Consider the following 19,636-nt stretch of genomic DNA (forward strand, 5'->3'; position numbering starts at 1 on the left):
GAACAGTTGAGATATATTTATTTATGTAACTGTGATGTGCAAGAACAAATTTGTGTCTCTATTTATCTCTCTGCAGTGAATGCTTCTCAGTCAAGATCCCCTTTTAATTTTTATATCCTGAAACTATTTAAGAAAGAGTCAGCAAAATACCAAGTGAGAGTCGGAGTCCCTTCTGAATGGAGTAGACTATTAGAAATTACACTAATTAATATCAGCGCTTGAACGTTATGCAATTATAGGAATTAATTCTACTCACTTCAACAATATATATACTGCCAAGTATCACAGAGCATCATGTTAAGGCTTGGGTAATCTATTATTCTATACTAATTGAAAACAGAAACAGAAAATGCTAGATAAACTCAGCAGGTCTGGCAGCATCTGAGGAGAGAGAAACAGAGATGACGTTTCGAGTCCATATGACCCTTCTACAGAAGGGTCTACAGTGTTCTGAAGGGTCATATGGACTCAAAATCATGGGCGGGATTCTCCGCAATCAGCACGATGTCCGCCGACCGGCGCCAAAAACGGAGCGAATCAGTCCGGCATCGAGCCGCCCCAAAGGTGCGGAATTCTCTGCATCAGGAGGGGCAGAGCCCTCACCTTGAGGGGCTAGGCCCGCGCCGGACTGATTTCCGCCCCACCAGCTGGCGGGAAAGGCCTTTGGTGCCCCGCCAGCTGTCGCGGAAATGACTTTGCCGTGCGGCGCATGCGCGGGGGCGTCAGCGGCCGCTCACGGCATCCCCGAGCATGCGCAGTGGAGGGGGTCTCTTCCGCCTCCGCCATAGTGGAGACCATGGCGAAGACGGAAGGAAAAGAGTGCCCCCATGGCACAGGCCCGCCCGCGGATCGGTGGGCCCCGATCGCGGACCAGGCCACCGTGGGGGCACCCCCCGGGGCCAGAACGCCCCACGCCCCCCCCCCCCCCCCCCCCAGGACCCCGGAGCCCGCCCACGCCGCCTTGTCCCGCCGTTCGAAAGGTGGTTCAATCCACGCCGGCTGGCGTGGGTTGACAGCGGTGGGACTTCGGCCCATCGCGGACCGGAGAATCGCCGGGGGATTTCCGCCGACCGGTGCGGTGCGATTCCCGCCCCCGCCGAATCTCCGGTTGCGGAGAATTCGGGACACGGCGGGGGCGGGAGTCACGCCGGGCCCCGGCGATTCTCCGACCCGGTGGGGGGTCGGAGAATCACGCCCGTTAACTCTGTTTCGCTCACCACAGATGTTGCTAGGCTTGCTGAGTTTATCCAGAATTTTCTGTTTTTATTTCAGATTTCCAGAATCAGCAGTATTTTGCTTTTATTACTCTATACTGTATATGTTCTGTCCATGGAAATGTTGACAGTCAATGACTACCTGCCATATGGATCTGCCTTTACCCCGAAAACCTTCAGTCGAAAATCCAAAAACCAAAGATGCGATTCACTTTTCAAATCCAGTTAGAAGCCTGGTTTCACCTTGAGATGAAAAAAGGGGACACTTTGTTCCCAGAGCAGAAATTTGACACTTTTCCATCTTACACTTTTGGTGTCACGTTCAATTTTTTTTTAAAGAGAACTTGCATTTATATAGCAACCTGAATAACCTCAGGACAGTCAAAGCGCTTTTCGGCCAATTACATAATTTTCAAAGTAGAGTCACTGCTGTAATGTAGGAGATGCAGCAACCAATTTATGTGCAGCAAGCTCTGGCAAAGGGCAATGAAAACATTCCCCCAAATACTGAGAAGCAAGCAGTATAAAACAAGTTCACTAATTATGGCTGTTCAATAGAATTCAACAACATATTCTGGACTGTAAATTCTATAAGTCTATGATCTTGCCAGTCAGTAATTTTCAGGGAAACAGGTTGACAGTAAACTATTACAACAATGACTGTACTTCAAAAGTGCTTCATTGCCTCTGGACTACCAAGGAACATCCTGAGGTCAAGAAAACAAGTAAATTTTTTAAACATCAATCAAACTATAAAAATGCTGCCAGGCTAGTACCAGAAAAAGCAGATATGAAAACACATCTGTTGGAGGGTTACCATTCGCCAAGTATTCAATGTATATATTGTTTTGTATTCAATGTATATTAAGCAATTTGTACACCCTGGTCATAATTTCAGCCCATCTAAACAAACAGTTCTCTCCAGCTTTGTAATAAATGCCCTCTGAAAAATAGCAGGATACTCCCACACCTCCATCATAGTCAGCTTATCCCGGAATATTTCAAAATAACCTCCACTTTACCCCTCCCCCCCCCCCCCCCCACCCTCGAAAAAAAGAGGACAGTGCTTAGAATAAGCAATTGAGAATTTAATCTTCTCAAGATACAAAAATGGAGAGAGAGATAAGCCAAGAATGTGCCTGATGTACACGGACATATTCCCCATGCCTACTTCACACTGGAAGGGACTGAAGAATATTCCAACTGTATTACAACTATTATCATCATCCTGAATAGCAGAGAATCGAGGGGAGGGGAGAGCACAACCAAAAATTTAATAGCAGGATACGGATGTGGGATTTCCTCTATTTGGGTGGTTTGAAGAGAAGTGGGAAGGTGGTGGGAGGAAGGGGGGGGGGGGGGGAAAGAGTTCTAACAATAACTGCCAGAACAGATCACACAATGTGATAATCAACAACTTTTTAAAAAATGCTTCTGGCTAGATGGGGAGGACAGAAATTCTTTTGGGGGGAAAAAAATCTGAGAAGAGTGTTCCAAAAAAATGCTTCCAGCTAGATGGGGAGGACAGACATTCTTTTAGGGGGGAAAAAATCTGAGTAGAGTGTTCCAAAAAAATACCATCAATTGGAAAGCTGCCTTCAGTGCAGCGAGGGGGGTGGGAAGAAAAATTGGAGCCACAATCCAGACTGAGTAAAAATATAAAAGTAGCAATGATGGTGAAAGAGTTTGCAAGTTAAGGAGACAGTGGCCGAGTGACAGCCAGCCTGGGAGTAGCCTGCTGCTCTGACACAGGGAGAGGGAGAGCCCAGCCCTCGCTCCCAGTGTCAATCCCCGCCGCCCGATACATTTGTTTCAGTCTCTTCACGGTGTCGACTTGAGATTTTAGTTAGAGCAAGGTCGGCTACTGTGTTTCTCTGCCGCCCCTCTAACAGTGTGTAGCTTGCGAGTTTGTGTTGTAACCCACCCCACCCCTCGCTCCCTTCTCCATCTCCCAACCCCGTCTACCTGTCCCGCGGGTCGATCCAGCTGGTCTGCCGGGTGTTGTGATCGATATAGAAGACCCTGCCGTCGAAATCGCGGGCTTCCTCCCAACCGTTGGGCAGCTGCAGCTCGCCGCTCGACCTCCTCCTCGGCATCGCTCCCCCACCCTCCTTCGCCTTCTTCTTCTTCGCCTCCTCCTCCTCACTCCCCTAACACATTCCCCCAAAAGAGCAGCACCGAACCCTGGACTGATGGCTCCCAAAGCGGCCGGCTCCACTCTCATGGCTCTCTCCCTCTACCTCTGCTCCTCCATGTTGCGTCGCTGTTGGCCCGGGATCGCTGCCTTATTCCTTATTGGTATGGCTATTTGCATAAAACTTACCCCCCTCCTCTCTCTGAGGTGATTGATTATTAACTATACCAGAGCCAGCCAATCCCCAACCAAGCAGAAACTTCACTTCAATTTGCTTCCCCCCCCCCCCCCGCCACCCCCTTAAATGTTTTATTTCTCACATTCATAAAGAATTTCGTCAAAGCTTGTGATGAAAAACTTTTTTTTCCCTTAACTTTTCTTTGAGGGAGAATGGACTTTGCAGGGGAAAAAAAGCCGTGCAGTGGCCTGGAATGTGTCCTGGCTGGAAAGTAATTCTGGGTTTTAATGCCAGTTGGAAAAGGGAAGCTGAGAATATAGCCTTTTGGCGCTTCACTGGCCATTTATTTATAAGAGTCGCTGTTTCGATATTGCTGCCCTGTCGCTTTGTTTATGCGGCGAGAGATATTGTGGCTGCAGAACGAGCTTTCTCATCCAGGTTGACGCTCCTGTGCAGTACAAGGTGCTACATTGTCGGAGGTGCTCTCCCAGGTGGACAGTAAAGATCCTATGGCACCATTTCAAAGAAGTACAGCAAAGTTAAAATACATGGGGCTGGATTCTCTGTTTCTGCGACTAAGTGCCGACGCCAGTGTGGAATCTGTGCCGTTTTACAATGCCAAAATCAGTGCCGAACCCTCACCAATTCCAGGACCAGTGAGGGGCTAGCAGCCGCGCCGGGTAAAACCCTGGCATCCACACCAAAAACGGCTGGCGAATGGCCGGATCTGTGGCATGCACACAGCGCCGACCTGCAGCAGACACGCCGTACAACATGGCGCCAGCCATGCCCGAACCAGACTTGGCAAATACTGCCCCCCTGGCCACCCCCACCAGTCCCCTCAGCCCTCGCGGACGCCCCCACCCCCTGCCAGCAGCATGGCTCCCAGCTGACTGTGGCGGCACTGGACACAGTCCACGGCCGCCATACTGGGTTCCCAACCTCTCAGATCACACGTCAACTACCCGGTCGGGAAATCGGCCCAAGGGGGGTGGAGCATCAGGGGAGGTTCTTCCGATGACGCGCCAATGCCATTCCTGCGGCGCGCGACACGATGATGCCATTTCATAGGGGGCGGAGACTGGAAACCGGCGCCACCCCCGATTTGGGCGTCAGAAGGAATTCTCCGCCCGATCGCCAATTATGATATCTGTGTCGGGCAACGGAGAATCCCGCCCATGATCTGGTCATTTATATTCTTGTTTGTAGGCTTGCTCAGTTCGCTAGTCAGCAGGGGAAAGCAGCCTATGGTCATCTGGAACTGGCTACCTTACATTTGTGGGAGCTTGCAGTGCAGCGACCGATTTGCTCAATCATCCTCTCTCCTTGCCTACCCACTGAAACCAATACATTCTGTCATCTTAGCATGGCCCCATCTCCACTCCCTTTGGTTCAAGGGGTACAGACATGAACTGCCGTGGAAGACAATAAGTTTAACCATTCGTTGCCAAATCTGACTTTACCACATAAAGCACCATCATCATCATGTCGTCCTCCTCTGCCAAAACTGCTCATCATTCCAGGATCATAATGCCAATCTTCTCTTCCACATCATCTTGCCTCCCTCTTCCTGCCTCCTCTACTCTCATCTCCAAAAAGCGAGTGTGAGGAGCTCATGGATTTTCATGTCACAACAATTGAGGTCACGCATGCAGCTGTCTCTGCCGCTTGCCTCCCTTCTCCCAGCCCACTGGGCCAAGGATTCCCTCCTGCCCTACCCCTGAACTTATATTTTCATCTAGTTTCTCTCCTATCTCACATTATGCCCTCTCTGAATTCATCTTGCGCAGGAGATCCACTTCCTGCTCTATCACCACCAAAATGTTGACCACCTAACTAGCTTTCCTGGCCTCCATGTTAGCTGATTTTATTAAAGGCTCCCACTCTGTCATTATCAACCCTCTCCTCAAAAAACACTGATCCCTCCATCCTTGCAAACTACCACCTCATCTCCAATTACCCCTTTCATCTCCACGATTCTTGAACATATTGTCGCCTCCCAACTCCATGTCCATATTTCTCAGAACTCCATATTTGAATCCTTCCACAGTGCCAAAACAGCCCTTATCAAAGTCATCTAATGCTAAGTGACTGTGCCCATGTTAAACTATTCCTCATCCTTCTTGACCCATCTGCAGTCTTTGACACAGTTGACACACAATCCTCCTCTAACATCCCACTTCTGTCATCCAGCTAAGTGGCATTTGCACTTGCCTGATTCTATTCTTATTGATCCAATCGTGGCCAGAGAGTCACCTGCGAAGGCTTCTCTTCCCATTCTTACATTCTTATATCTGATGTCCCCATAGAATCTCTCCTTGGCCCTCTCCTATTTCTCAACTGCATGCTGACCCACAGCAACATCACCCAAAAACACAATGTCGGGTTCCACATGTAGGATGACCACACCCAGCTATACCTCACCAACACCTCTTGATGGCTCCACTATCTGATTTGTTGCACTGCTTAATCAACATCCAGAAGTAGGTGAGCAAAAATGTTAAGGCAGCGGGGCCGGATGTCTTCCCAGTGGAATTTTATAGACAGTTCACGACGGAGTTGGCCCCACACCTTTGGGGCATGTATAATGAAGTGGTTGAGAAAGGGGAGTTGCCAGCTATGCTGGTGCAATCGTCGATTTTGCGTCCCCCATGAAAATGAAATGAAAATGAAAAATGAAGTGAAAATCACTTATTGTCACAAGTAGGCTTCAATGAAGTTACTGTGAAAAGCCCCTAGACGCCACATTCCAGCGCCTGTTCGGGGAGGCTGGTAGGGGAATTGAACCCACGCTGCTGGCCTGGTTCTGCATTACAAGCCAGCTGTTTAGCCCACTGTGCTAAACCAGCCCCAAAACCATGACAAGTGTACAAACAAATGAGATGAACTCGGGGTATTTTGGGTTGCACAGGAGAATGAGGCAGGGCTTTCCATTGTCCCCGCTGTTGTTTGAGATGGCAATTGAGACCTTGGCGATGGCATTTCAGGTCTCGCTGAGTGGCAGGGAATTGAGGGGGGATGCAGAGAGCACCGGGTATTATTGTATGCCAATGACCTGTTGGTGTTCGTTACAGGCCTGTTAGAAAGCATGGGCAGAATCATGGCTGACCTATGGTCATCTGGAACTGGCTCCCTTACCTTTGTGGGAGCTTGCAGTGCAGCGACCGATTTGCTCGATCATCCTCTCTCCTTGGCTTACTTTAGAGGTTTGGGGCCTTTTCGGGCTATGAATTAAATGTTGGGAAAAGCGAGATTTTCCTGGTGAATGCTGCATGGTGGAGCAAGAACCTGGGGGCTCTACCATTTAAGGTGGCAAGGGAGTGTTTCCAGTACCTGAGGATTCAGGCAATGCACGGGTGGGCCACGATGCATAGATGGAATTTGACGGGGTTGGTGGAGGAGGTTAAGGGGGACCTTAAAAGGTGGCATACGCTGCACCTGACATTGGCGGGGAGGGTGCAGGTGGTAAAAATGAACATACTGGCAAGATTCCTATTTGTGCTTCAGTCCCTCCCGATTTTCCGCCCCAAGGCCATGGGAAGTAGACGCGTTAATCTCAGAATCTGTGTGAGCAGGGAAGGTGCCGAGGGTGAAGAGGGCTCTGTTGCAAAGGCCGAGGGAGAAAGGGGGATGGCACTCCCGAATGTGTTACATTACTATTAGGCAGCGAATGTGGAGAACGTGAAATTATGGTGGAGGGGGCAGACTGGGTCAGGTTAGAGGAGGAGTCTTGCAAAGGGACGAGCCTGAGGACTCTGATGACGGACCCGCTGTCGTTCGCCCCGAGAAAGTACGCGAGTAGTCCATGGTGGAGTCATCTATAAAAATTTGGAACCAGCTGAGGAGGCATTTTAAACTGGATCACATATTGGTGCTGACTTCAGTGTGTGGGAATCATAGATTTACACTGGGGGTGGTGGTGGATGGGATGGAGAGGAGATGGAGGGAGGAGGGGTTAGTATGGGCCTGGGACATGTTTGCAGAGGGGAGGTTCACTAGGTTAGAGGAACTGCGGGAGAGGTTCGAGCCACCATGGGAGTGAGTTTATATATTGTCAGGAGTGCGCAAGGTGCTGCCTTCGTTCCCTCAGGTACCAGAGTTTATGCTTTTGGAGGAAATGTTGCTCCCAGATGGGGGGGTGGGGGGGACATGTATGGGTGGTTTGGAGAGCAGGGCACGGCCTTAGTGAAAAGGATCAAGCAGAAATGGGAGGAGAAGTTGGGGAGATGGTAGGGGGCTGGATTCTCCGCCCCGCCGCGCCACACTTCGGTCCCGGCCCGCCGGTGGGATTCTCCGTTATGCTGGCCAATGGGATTTCCCATTGTGGGGCAGCCCCACGCCAGGAAATCCCCAGGTGCCAGCAAAACGGAGAATCCCGCCGGCGGAGAATTCCACCCAGGATGTAAACTTTGGTGCGAAGCAATGCGCCGAGTGAACACTACCTCCTTCTGCACAAGGGTGAGTCTTGTATAATTTAAGGTGGTGCATCACTTCTCAGCCTTTCTGAGGTCAAGTGTGATGCCTGGATCTGGTATGTCTCTCTTGTGGGGACCATAAATTGGATTCAACTTGAACTGGTTTTTGGAGCAGGCAAGGAGCTGGATTCGGGATTTGGCCCTGTCCACACTCTGAGCTCTGGCTTTGTAACTCTGGTAAAGTAATTTTTTTTTTTAATTATTTAAGGTGGTGCACAGGGTCCACATGGTTCAGGCCCGGATGAGTGTGTTTTTTCTGAATTGGTGTCAGAGGTGTGGAAGGGGGCCGGCGAACCATGCCCGTATATTCTGGGGGTGGGGCGGCATGGTGGTGCAGTGGTTAGCACTGCTGCCTCACAGCACCGAGGACCTGGGTTTGATCCCGGCTCCAGGTCACTGTCCATGTGGAGTTTGCACATTCTCCCCACGTCTGCGTGGGTCTCACCCCCACAACCCAAAGATGTGCAGGATAGGTGGTTTGGCCATGCTAAATTGCCGTTTAATCAGAAAAAAAAGAATGGGGAAAAATGTACGAACTGTATACTCTGTTGGATGTTAAGGCTGTGTTATTACGTTGAATATGTTTGAAATAAAATATATATTTTTTAAAGTGAGCAAAATTGTCCTCAAACGAAGTATTGGGAAGAACAAAGCCATTGTGTCTTCAGTCCTGGCAGAAACTCTGATCCTTTGCCACTGACATCATCCCCTCTCCGAGGCAACTGTCTGGAGTTGAACCAAATCATTCACAACCTTGGTGTCATATTTGGTCACAAGGTGAGCTTTCAACCACATATTTGCTTCATCAGCAAGAGCACCTATTTCAAAGTTCTCAGCATCACCTGACTCTGCCCTGCCTCCACTCACTGTTCCTTAAACACTCATCCATGACTTTGTTATCCCTAGACTTGACAATTCCAATTCTGGCCAGCCTACCATCATGTACCCTGCAGAAGCTTGAGTTCATCCAAAACCCTGCTGCCCATATCATAGCTCGTGCCAAGTCCATCATCCTTGTGCTCGCTGACTACTTTGGCCTCTAGTCTAGCAACATAGAAAACAGGAGCCAGGAATAGGTCATTCAGCCCTTCGAGCCTGCTCTGCCACTCAATATGATCATGACTGATCCACTATCTCAACATCATACTCCAGACACCACTTGTTACCTTTTCCTAGGCAGACGATTTGTCGTTCATACTGGCCTGGCGGTTAGTTGTTAAACCAATTCTCAGTCCATCTTTTTTTTAATTCAATTATGGGATGTGGGCGTCGCTGGTTAGGCCAGCATTTATTGCCCACCCCTAGTTGCACTTCAGAAGGTGGTAGTGAGTTGCCTTCCTTCTTCAACCGCTACAGTCCCTGAGGTGTAGGTATACCTACTATGCTGTTAGGGAGGGAGTTCCCGGATTTTGCCCCAGCGACAGTGAAGGAACGGCAATATATTTCCAAGTCAGAATGGTGAGTAACTTGGAGAGGAACCTCCTGGGGGTGGGGTTCCTTTGTCCTGGATGGTGTTGAGCTTCTTGAGTTTTTTTGGAGCTGCATTCATCCAGGTAAGTGGAGAGTATTCCATTACACTCCCAAGATGGTGCTGGAGCGTGGTGACTATGCGAGCTCTCTCACATAGATCCTCTTTCTAACCTTGTGTACCCTATTACGTATTTATTGGTCTTGAAATGGGTGGTGTGGTGCAGCTTCATCAGAATTATATTGCGACTAAAAGGGTTAAATTATGGGGACAAGTTGCATGGACTACTCTTGTATTCCTTCAAGTATAAAGGAATATACCATGACATAAGGAGATGTTTAGAATGATGAAAGAGTTTGATAGCATAGACAGAGAGAAATAGGGCGGGTTCTCCGCTTGCCGGCGGCAAAATCGTATTTGGCGATCGGGCAGAGAATCCCTTTTGTCGCCGAAATCGGGGTAGCGCCTGTTTTCAGATGCTCCGCACCCTCCAAAATGGCATCATCAGGGAGTACGCCGCAGGCTGTTGGGACGGCCTCAGGTCATCACCTGAAGGGCCTTCGCCGATGCTCCGCCCCCGAGAGGCCGACTTCCAAGGCGTGGATCACTTGTGCTCTGAGTTTTTGTCAACCACGCGTGGCGGCTGCGAACTGTGTCCAGCACCGCCACAGTTGGTGGGGGGGGGGGGGGGGGCCGTTCCACTGGCCGGAGGCTTCGGCGGTGGCTGGGGGGACTGGTGGAAGGTGGTCCAGGGGTGGCGAGGGGGCTTACAGGGGGCACTATCTGGCAGGCCGGGTCCACGCGCGGCCGGCGGCATGTTGTACGGCGCGACTGCTGCAGGTTGTCGCCGTGCGCATTCGCGATTCTCCGTCCGTTTCTGTCGGGAACGCCCGGGGTTTTACGTGGCACGGCTGCTAGCCCCCACCGGGTGTTGCATTGGTGTGGGGGTGGCGCAAACTTTTTCCTCGTAAAATTAGACACTTCCTCTGGACATAGCCTCAAAATCGGAGAATCCAGCCCATAGTTTCATCTGGCGCGAGAATCATGAGCGAGGGGACCTAATCTTAAAATTAGAGTTAGGCTCTTCAAGAGTGATGTCAGGAAGTGCTTCTTCACACAAATGGTGGCGGAATACTGGAGCTTTTTCCCTCCCCTTGCACTCCATCACCACCCCCCCACCCCCCGAAACAAAACTCTATTGAGGCTAGATGAAGTGAAAATGATGGAGGGGTGTGGACAGGATATATAGTGGGAAATTGTTCACTCTCAAGAGCGCATCAAGAACTAGAGGGCACAGATACAAAATAATTATCAAAAGGAGTAAAGTGATGTGAGGAAACATTTTCACCCAGATGTGGTTGGAGTCTGGAATTAACTTCCTGTGAGGGTGATGGAGGCAGGTTCGGTTGCGGTATTCAAAATGGAATTGGGTTACCATCTCAAAAGAGAGAATGTGCAAGGTTATGAGGATAAGGCAGGGGAGTGGAACTAGGTAGAATGCTCTTTCAGTGAGCCAGTGCAGACTTGTTGTGCCGAATAGCCTCCTTCTGCACTGTAAAGATTCTATGTACGCGGTTGACTGGCCACTGTGCGCCTGAAAAACAGCGCGCCATGGTACAATGTGGCTAATAGAAGCCAGGAGAACCGCTCCCGGGATCAACCTGGTTTGCACCTCCTCACAAGATCCAACGCGATCTCGCGAGACGTTACGATATAAATCCCGCCCATTTAGTTTCCCGAGGCACCCAAGGCATTGGGATCTATCCTCTTTGCCTCGGAGACCTCGGGTGAGCACCATTTAGTATTGATCTCCACAAATGGGGACCAGACAGAACCACTATCGTGGGGGTCTCCCGGGGAATTGGAGGCCCCCAGGAACTTGCTCTTTGGGAAGGGTGGCACCCTGGCACTGCTAGTGCCACCTGGATACCCTGGTACTGGCAGTCTGGCATACTGGCAGTGCCACCTGGATGCCAGTAAAGAAATGGAAAGTATGAGGACTTCTGCTGGCAGGGGAACTGCCCGGGTGCCAGGCTAGCACTGCCAAGCTGCCATTTTCCATAAGGCGGCGATCGAGCCGGGGGTGCCCTGCCCAGGTGTTGGGAGGAGTGACCCCCCTCATAATGAGTTGAGGCTTGGGGAGCTGGGGCGGGGAGGTTGGTCGAGCACTCCAGAGATCGGGACGTTATTTTTAAATGGTGTCCCAATCTCTCGCTACACTGAGGAGTTACGGCGAGTGGAGCTCCTCAGTGCAGTAAACAGGGCTATGTGTGTCGTCAGCCACAGCTTCTCCACTGAGGCCCCTTTCTAACCCAAATGCCGGTCGATGATAGCATTTTGTTTTTCGGCGCTGCAAGCCCTGGGAAACAAGCGGCTAAACCCGCTCGCTATGGGACTTTGTTCCCATTTAGTTAAATCGCGCCCTATGATTCTTCCGGCTTTCCCAACAGACAAGATTGAAAGCAAGGAGGGGAAAACTGGGTAAGTAGTTAAAGTTGTTGAGGAAGGTAAGAAACCACTTAGGATGGTGGTATAGTGGCAACATGACTGGACTAGTAACCTAAAAGTCCCGACTAATGCTCCAAGGTCGTGAGTTCAAATCTCACCATGGCAGCTGGGGACTTTAAATTCAACTAGCAAATAAATCTGGTGTAAAATGCGGGTCTCATTAATAAAGACCACCACTATCCGTGCAGAGTTTGCACATTTTCCGTGGGTTTCGCTCCCACAACCCAAAGGTCTGCAGGCTAGGTGGATTGACCACACTAAATTGCCCCTTAATTGGAAAAAATTAATTGGGTACACTAACTTTATTTTTATAAGTAATTAAGACCATGAAACCACCAGATTATTGTTTTTAAAAATCCATCTGCTTCAGTAATGCTTTTAATGGGAGGAAATTTGCCTGCAACATGACTCCTGACCCACAGCAATGTGGTTGACTGTTACCTACCCTCTGAAATGGCCCAGCAAGCCGTTCAGTTGTATCAAACCATTACAAAAAATTTTAAATAAAAATAAAACCGGATGGACCAACATCAACCCAGGCACTGGCAATGACAAATGCATACTTTGCCCAGTCAACCCTCCTGATTAATTGCTGTGGAATTTTGCCAAAAGCAAAATTTTCCCAAATCGGTTGGGTTGTCTCACAGACTAGTCACAATGAGAAGTCTTACAACACCCAGGTTAAAGTCCAACAGGTTTGTTTCGATGTCACTAGCTTTCGGAGCGCTGCGCCTTCCTCAGGTGGGACTAGTCACAGCCTGACAGTCTTTCTCGCAGAATCATACCTCTCAGCCTATGGCACAGGAGTATTTCCTGTCTCAATAGTTTTCTGATCACCGCCTACTGCTAACTCTCAGATGATAAATCAGTACTCGATTCCCGTAACAGCCTCCCCGAACAGGCGCTGGAATGTGGCGACTAGGGGCTTTTCACAGTAACTTCATTTGAAGCCTACTTGTGACAATAAGCGATTTTCATTTCATTTTCATTTCATTTCATTTTCATTTCATTTCATTCATTTCATTTCATTCAGTACTCCCCCATAATGAATGCCACTTGGAAGGAGCAAGGGCACAGAATGTACTCTGGCTGGGGGAGTTCAATACCCATCGGCAAGAATCAATTAGTAATACCACCACTGAGAGAGCTGGTGAAGCCCATGTCCACCCTACAGCAGACAATGGAAAACCTACTTAACCTTTTCCTCAGGAATCTACTGTCACAGATGCATCTGTCCATGACAGTATTAGTAGGAGTGATCACTGCATGGTCCTTATGGAGACAAAGTCCCACTTTCACACATAGTGGTATAATGGTATTATCACTAGATTAGTAAGCCAGAGGAGGGTGCTACGATGGCACAGTGGTTAGCATTGCTGCCTGACGGCGCCAAAGTCCCGGGTTCAATTCCGGCCCCGGGTCACTGTTCGTGTGGAGTTTGCACATTCTCCCCATGTTTGTGTGGGTCTCACCCCATAATCTGAAAAGATGGCCATGCTCAATTGGCCCTTAATTGGAGAAAAAAAGAATCGGGTACTCTAAATTTTAAAAAAAGGCTAGTAATCCAGGAAACCTGGGTAATGCTTCGGGATCAAGGCTTGAATCACATCATGGCAGATGGTGAAATTTGAATGCAATAATTTTTTTAAATTTTGTAATTAAAGGTCTAATAGTGACCATGAAATCATTATTGTAAAAAAAAATCTGCTTCATTAATGTCCTTTAGGGAAGGAAACCTGCCATCCTTACCTGCCCTGGTTTGCATCTGGCCTACAATCACAGCAATGTAGTTGACTCTTAACTGCTCTCTGAAATAGCCTACCAAGTCACTCAGTTCAAGGTTAATCAGGGATGGGCAAGAAATGCAACCCAGCCAGCGATGCCCACATCCCATGAATGAATTTTTAAAAACACTGCGGATATCATCATGCTGTGTGGCACAACTACCGTGCTAAATGGTATATAGACTTAAAACAGATCGTGGGGAGGCAGTGGCGTAGTGGTATTGTCACTGGACAAAAAGGCTAGTAATCCAGAGACCCAGAGTCATTCTCTGGAGACCCAGGTTCAAATCCCGCCATGGCAGATGATGACATTTGAATTCAATAAAAATTTGGAATTAAAAGTCTAAAGATAATCTTTAGCCAGAAGTGTCAAGTGGATGATCCATCTCAGCTTCCGGCTGAAGTCGATTGTCATTAAAAAAAAATGTCTGGTTCACTAATGTCCTTTAGGGAAGGAAATCTGCCATCCTTACCTGGTCTGCCCTACATGTGACTCCAGACCCAAATGTAGTTGACTCTTAAATGCCCTCAGGGATGGACAATAAATGCTGCCCAAAATATGCAATAACTCAGACGGGGCATCCATGAGGCGCAGCAGCAGAATTGTATTCAACTATAATCTATAACCTCATGACATTTCCTTTGTTCTACCATTACCATCAAGTCAGGGTATTAGATACAGGAGAACATACCAGGAGCAGCACCAGGCATACCTAAAAATGAGGAGCCAACTTGGTGAAACTACAACACAGGCCTGGCTGGTACAGCTCAGTGGGCTAGACAGATGGTTTGTAATGCAGAACAAGGCCAGCAGCGTGGGTTCAATTCCCATACCAGCTTACTTGAACAGGCGCCAGAAGGTGGCGACTAGGGGCTTTTCACAGTAACTTCATACTTGTGACAATAAAAGATTATTATTATTATTACACACATGCCAAACAGCAGAAGCAGAATGCGAGCAACAGAGCTAAGAAATTCTACAACAAATGGATCAGATTTAAGCTCTGCAGTCCCACCGCATCCTGTTGTGAATGATGGTGGACAATTAAACAACTACCAAGAGGAGGAGGCTCCAAAAATGGCCCATCCTCATTGATGGAGTCCATCAGTGTAAAAGATAAGGCTGAAAGATTTGCAACAATCTTTAGCCAGAAGCGTCGAGTGGATGATCCATCTCAGCTTCCGTCTGAAGTCCCCAACATCACAGATGGCAGTCTTTAGCCAATTCGATTCATTCCATCTGATATCAAAAAATGGCTGTAGGCATGTGTTCTGCAAAGGCTATGGGTCTTGACAATATTCCAGTAATAGCACTGAAGACGTGTGCTCCAGAATAAGCTGCGCACGAGTCAAGCTGTTCCAGTACAAATATAAGGCTGGTACATACCCAGCAATATGGGAAATTGCCCAGGTATGTCTAAACAAGCAAGACAGATTCAATCTGACCTATTACCACCCCATCAATCTGCACTAAATCATCAGAAATATAATGGGAGGCATTGTTGACAGTCCTATTGTAATAACCCACAGGAGGCAGGGGTACCGTCACTACACCAGTGTTTATTTGCAATAACTATATCCAAGAGCAACTCCAAACAGTGCTGCTAGCATTCCAGTCAACTTAAGACTGGTTCACAAAGCCTACACAGGTGCTTATATGGGCCCCCTCAATGAGTTATCATTGAGGGAGCTCATACTCCAATTGGCCAACCAATAATGCCAATTGGAGGTCATTACACCCCCCCCCCCCCCCCCCCAAAGGTCCGAGGAATTCCTGCCAGCTGGCATTCCTCTGAGATTCCTCCTGCTCCTCATGTCCGGGACTGTCACCTCTGTGTCGTCCGCCGGGTCGTTCTCCGAGGTGGATGGGGTGTCCCTTATAGGTGCCCGTCTTTTCCTTGACGACCTCCTTGGAAGTTGTTCTTCCTCCTCCTCGGGGAGAGGTGTCGCGGCGGCCTCGTCGAGCGTGTCCATCTCCAACTCTGATGACTGGATGACGGGGTCTGGAGAAATTGCTCGGGGCTGGGGTGTGGGTATCTTTTCCGTCTGGGCTATCCCAGCTTGAGGCGGTCCTGCTTCGCCTGCCTCCAGGTGTGGTTCCGCTGCCCTTATTTGGTCTTGGTGTTTCTTCAGCACCTTACCTCCTATCGAAACATCATAGGATATGGGTCCTGTTTGGGACTCTACCGTGCCTTTGACCCACGTTGGTCCATTCCCATAATTCTTGACCCAAACCGGTGCCCCCACCTGGAAATGTCTCTGCTGCCGACTATTATCATGCCCCCTGCGTTGGACCTCCTGTTGTTTCTCCACTTTCCCCGTTAAATTTGGGAAAAGGAGACTCAGCCTCGTTCGCAGCCGCCTTCCCATTAAGAGTTCAGCTGGCGGTATGCCCGTTGTGGAATGCGGTATGGTCCTGTAATCAAACAGCCAGCGGGAGAGCTTTGTGTCCATGGACGCTGCCGGCTGCTTCTTGAGTCCTGCTTTTAGTGTCTGGACCGCGCTCTCTGCCAGGCCATTGGACGCGGGATGGTAAGGGGCCGTTTTGATGTGGCGCACTCTGTTTCCCTTTAGGAATTTTCCAAATTCCCCACTTGTGAATGCCGTTCCGTTGTCCGACACCAATACCTCTGGAAGTCCATGTGTTGCAAACGAGGTCCTGAGCTTTTCAATTGTCGATGCTGTGCTTGCCGCACCCGGTGGACGTCCAACCATTTGGAGTAGACGTCCACTATCACCAAAAACATTGAGCCCATGAAAGGGCCGGCGTGCTGCGAGTATGGGGAAAAGGCAAGCCGGATGCTGGCGCATCAGCTTCGGAAGCGGGGCGCAGCTAGGGAGATCGGGGGAGTTAAGGACAGAGGAGGGAGGGATGGGCCGTTTCCTGGACCAATTGAGGTTTCCAAAGGTGGAAGAGGGACTGGTGGCAGGATTGGGGGTCCCGATTGGGCTGGAGGAGTTGACCAAAGGGATAGGAAGCATGCAGACGGGGAAGGCACCGGGGCCAGACGGTTTCCCGGTCGAGTTCTATAAAAAATATATGGACCTGTTGGGCCCGCTGTTAGTTAGGACCTTCAATGAGGCAAGGGAGGGGGGGGGCTTTAACCCCGACGATGTCCCAGGCACTGATCTCCTTGATCCTGAAGCGGGACAAGGATCCCCTGCAATGTGTCTCTTACAGTCCGATTTCTTTGCTAAATGTAGATGCCAAGGTGCTGGCGAAGGTCTTAGCCACGAGGATTGAGGACTGTGTGCCGCAGATAATCCATGAAGACCAGACGGGGTTTGTGAAGGGGAGACAGTTGAACGCAAATGTGCGGAGGCTTTTGAACGTTATCATGATGCCGACGAGGGAGGGGGAGGCGGAGATAGTGGTGGCGATGGACGCTGAGAAAGCCTTCGATAGGGTAGAGTGGGGGTACCTGTGGGAGGTGCTGAAGAGGTTCAGGTTTGGGGAGGGGTTTGTCAGGTGGGTTAGGCTGTTGTATGAGGACCCGATGGCGAGTGTGGCCACAAATAGGAGGAGGTCCGAGTACTTTCGGTTGCACCGAGGGACGAGACAGGGGTGTCCCCTGTCCCCCCTGCTCTTCGCACTGGCGATTGAACCCCTGGCTATGGCACTGAGAGAGTCGAGGAACTGGAGGGGGTTGGTGCGGGATGGGGAGGAGCATAGGGTGTCGCTTTATGCGGACGACCTGCTGCTGTATGTGGCGGACCCGGTGGGAGGAATGCCAGAGTTAATGAGGATCCTTAGGGAATTCGGGGACTTTTCGGGGTACAAGCTCAATATGGGGAAGAGCGAGCTGTTCGTAGTTCAGCTAGGGGACCAGGAGAGGGGGATTGGCGAGCTCCCACTAAAAAGGGCGGACAGGAGCTTCAGATATTTGGGGGTCCAGGTGGCCAGGAGCTGGGGGGCCCTCCATAGATTTAACTTTACAAGGCTGGTGGAGCAAATGGAGGAGGAGTTCAAGAGGTGGGACGCGTTGCCGCTGTCCCTGGCGGGTAGGGTGCAGTCAATCAAAATGACGGTGCTCCCAAGATTTTTGTTCCTGTTCCAGTGCCTCCCCGTGTTTATCCCGAAGGCTTTTTTCAGGCGGGTTAACAGGAGTATAATGGGGTTTGTGTGGGCGCGAGGGACTCCGAGGGTGAGAAGGGTGTTCCTGGAGCGGAGTAGAGATAGGGGGGGGCTGGCGCTGCCCAACCTCTGTGGGTGCTACTGGGCCGCCAATGCGACAATGGTGCGCAAGTGAGTGATGGAGGGGGAGGGGGCTACATGGAAGAGGTTGGAGATGGCGTCCTGTGTGGGTACGAGTCTGGGGGCGCTGGCAATGGCGCCGCTGCCGCTCCCTCCAAGGAGGTATACCACAAGCCCGGTGGTGGTGGCGGCCCTCAAAATTTGGGGGCAGTGGAGGCGGCATAGGGGAGAAGTTAGGGCCTCGGCGTGGACCCCATTACGGGGGAACCACCGGTTCACCCCAGGATGAACAGGTGTAGGGTTTTCGGGGTGGCACAGGGCAGGGATACGAAAGTTGGGGGACCTGTTTGTGGACGGGAAGTTCGCGAGCTTGGGTGAGCTGGAGGAGAAGTATGGGCTCCCCCCCGGGGAACACCTTCAGGTACTTACAGGTAAGGGCGTTTGCCAGACGGCAGCTGGTGGAATTCACACGGCTACTGCCACACACAGTACAGGACAGGGTGCTCTCGGGGGGGGGGTGGGTGGGAGTGGGGAAGATCTCGGAAACTTACCAGGTGATGCAGGAGGAGGAGGAGGCCTCGGTGGTGGAGTTGAAAGGTAAGTGGGAGGAGGAGTTGGGAGAGGAGATCGAAGAGGGGACGTAGGCAGATGCCCTAGGGAGGGTGAACTCTTCCTCTTCGTGCGCAAGGCTCAGCCTCATACAGTTTAAGGTGCTGCACAGGGCACACATGACCGGGACAAGGATGAGCAGGTTCTTTGGGGGTGAGGACAGGTGTGTTAGGTGCTCACAAGCCCAGCAAATCACACCCATATGTTCTGGGCATGCCCAGCGCTGGAGGAATTTTGGAAGGGCGTGGCGATGATGGTGTCGAGGGTGGTAGGATCCAGGGTCAAACCGGGCTGGGGGCTCGCAATATTTGGGGTGACAGAGGAGCCGGGAGTGCAGGAGGCGAAAGAGGCTGGAATTCTGGCCTTTGCGTCCCTGGTAGCCCGGCGAAGGATTCTCCTTCAGTGGAAAGATGCGAGGCCCCCAAGCGTGGAATCCTGGATCAGCGATATGGCAGGGTTCATTAAATTGGAGAGGGTGAAATTCGCCTTGAGAGGGTCGGTACAACGTTTCTTTAGGCGGTGGCAACCGTTCTTAGACTTGCTGGCAGAACGATAGACATTGGTCAATGGCAGCAGCAGCTCGGGGGGTGGGGGGTGTTTACTTTATTTTTGTTTATGTTATTTACACTGGAAGGGTCTGAGGGGGTGTATACACCTGTTGGGTTAAGTCGGGGTGTTAATGTTAATTTATTATTTAGGCACGGGGGGGAGGGGTTTGGGGGGTTGCTTTTTTAGATTGTATTTTGTACTTAACCCTGTTGGGTTCTTTTTTCTTTCTCCTTTTGTTATTGATATTTTATGAAAACCTTTAATAAAAATTATTTTTTTAAAAAGAAAGGGCCGGCGTGGTCAATATGCAGGCGGGTCCACGGTCTGCCTGGCCATTCCCACGGGTGCAATGGCGCAGCTGGTGGCACTCTTTCCTGTTGGTACTCCTGGCACCGACGTACCAAGGCTGCTATGTCGGTGTCCAATCCTGGCCACCAAACGTAGCTTCGAGCTAGCATCTTCATTTTAGACACCCCTGGGTGTCGTGATGTAACTCGGTTAAGATTGCCCGACGGCCCTGAG

General features: G+C 50.3%; 2 protein-coding genes across 3 annotated transcripts in view; one reads left to right on the top strand and one right to left on the bottom strand.

The window, feature by feature from the left end:
* The window catches only part of wwc3 (WWC family member 3), a 298,570-nt gene extending 295,091 nt beyond the window's left edge, over nucleotides 1-3,479 (bottom strand). Inside the window, exon 1 of one of the 2 annotated variants that reach the window (XM_072514193.1) lies at nucleotides 3,180-3,479. In XM_072514193.1, coding sequence (XP_072370294.1) covers nucleotides 3,180-3,438 — 259 coding nt within the window. In that variant the 5' untranslated portion in view covers nucleotides 3,439-3,479. The remainder of the gene's footprint in view (nucleotides 1-3,179) is intronic. The other variant, XM_072514194.1, reaches the window with a different exon arrangement.
* LOC140428118 (putative claudin-24) overlaps nucleotides 1-19,636 on the top strand; it is a 134,108-nt gene that overhangs the window by 49,173 nt on the left and 65,299 nt on the right. The gene's annotated exons all lie outside the window — the stretch shown is intronic.

The sequence above is a fragment of the Scyliorhinus torazame genome, chromosome 8, assembly GCF_047496885.1.
Source record: "Scyliorhinus torazame isolate Kashiwa2021f chromosome 8, sScyTor2.1, whole genome shotgun sequence".
Classification (NCBI taxonomy): Eukaryota; Metazoa; Chordata; class Chondrichthyes; order Carcharhiniformes; family Scyliorhinidae; genus Scyliorhinus; species Scyliorhinus torazame.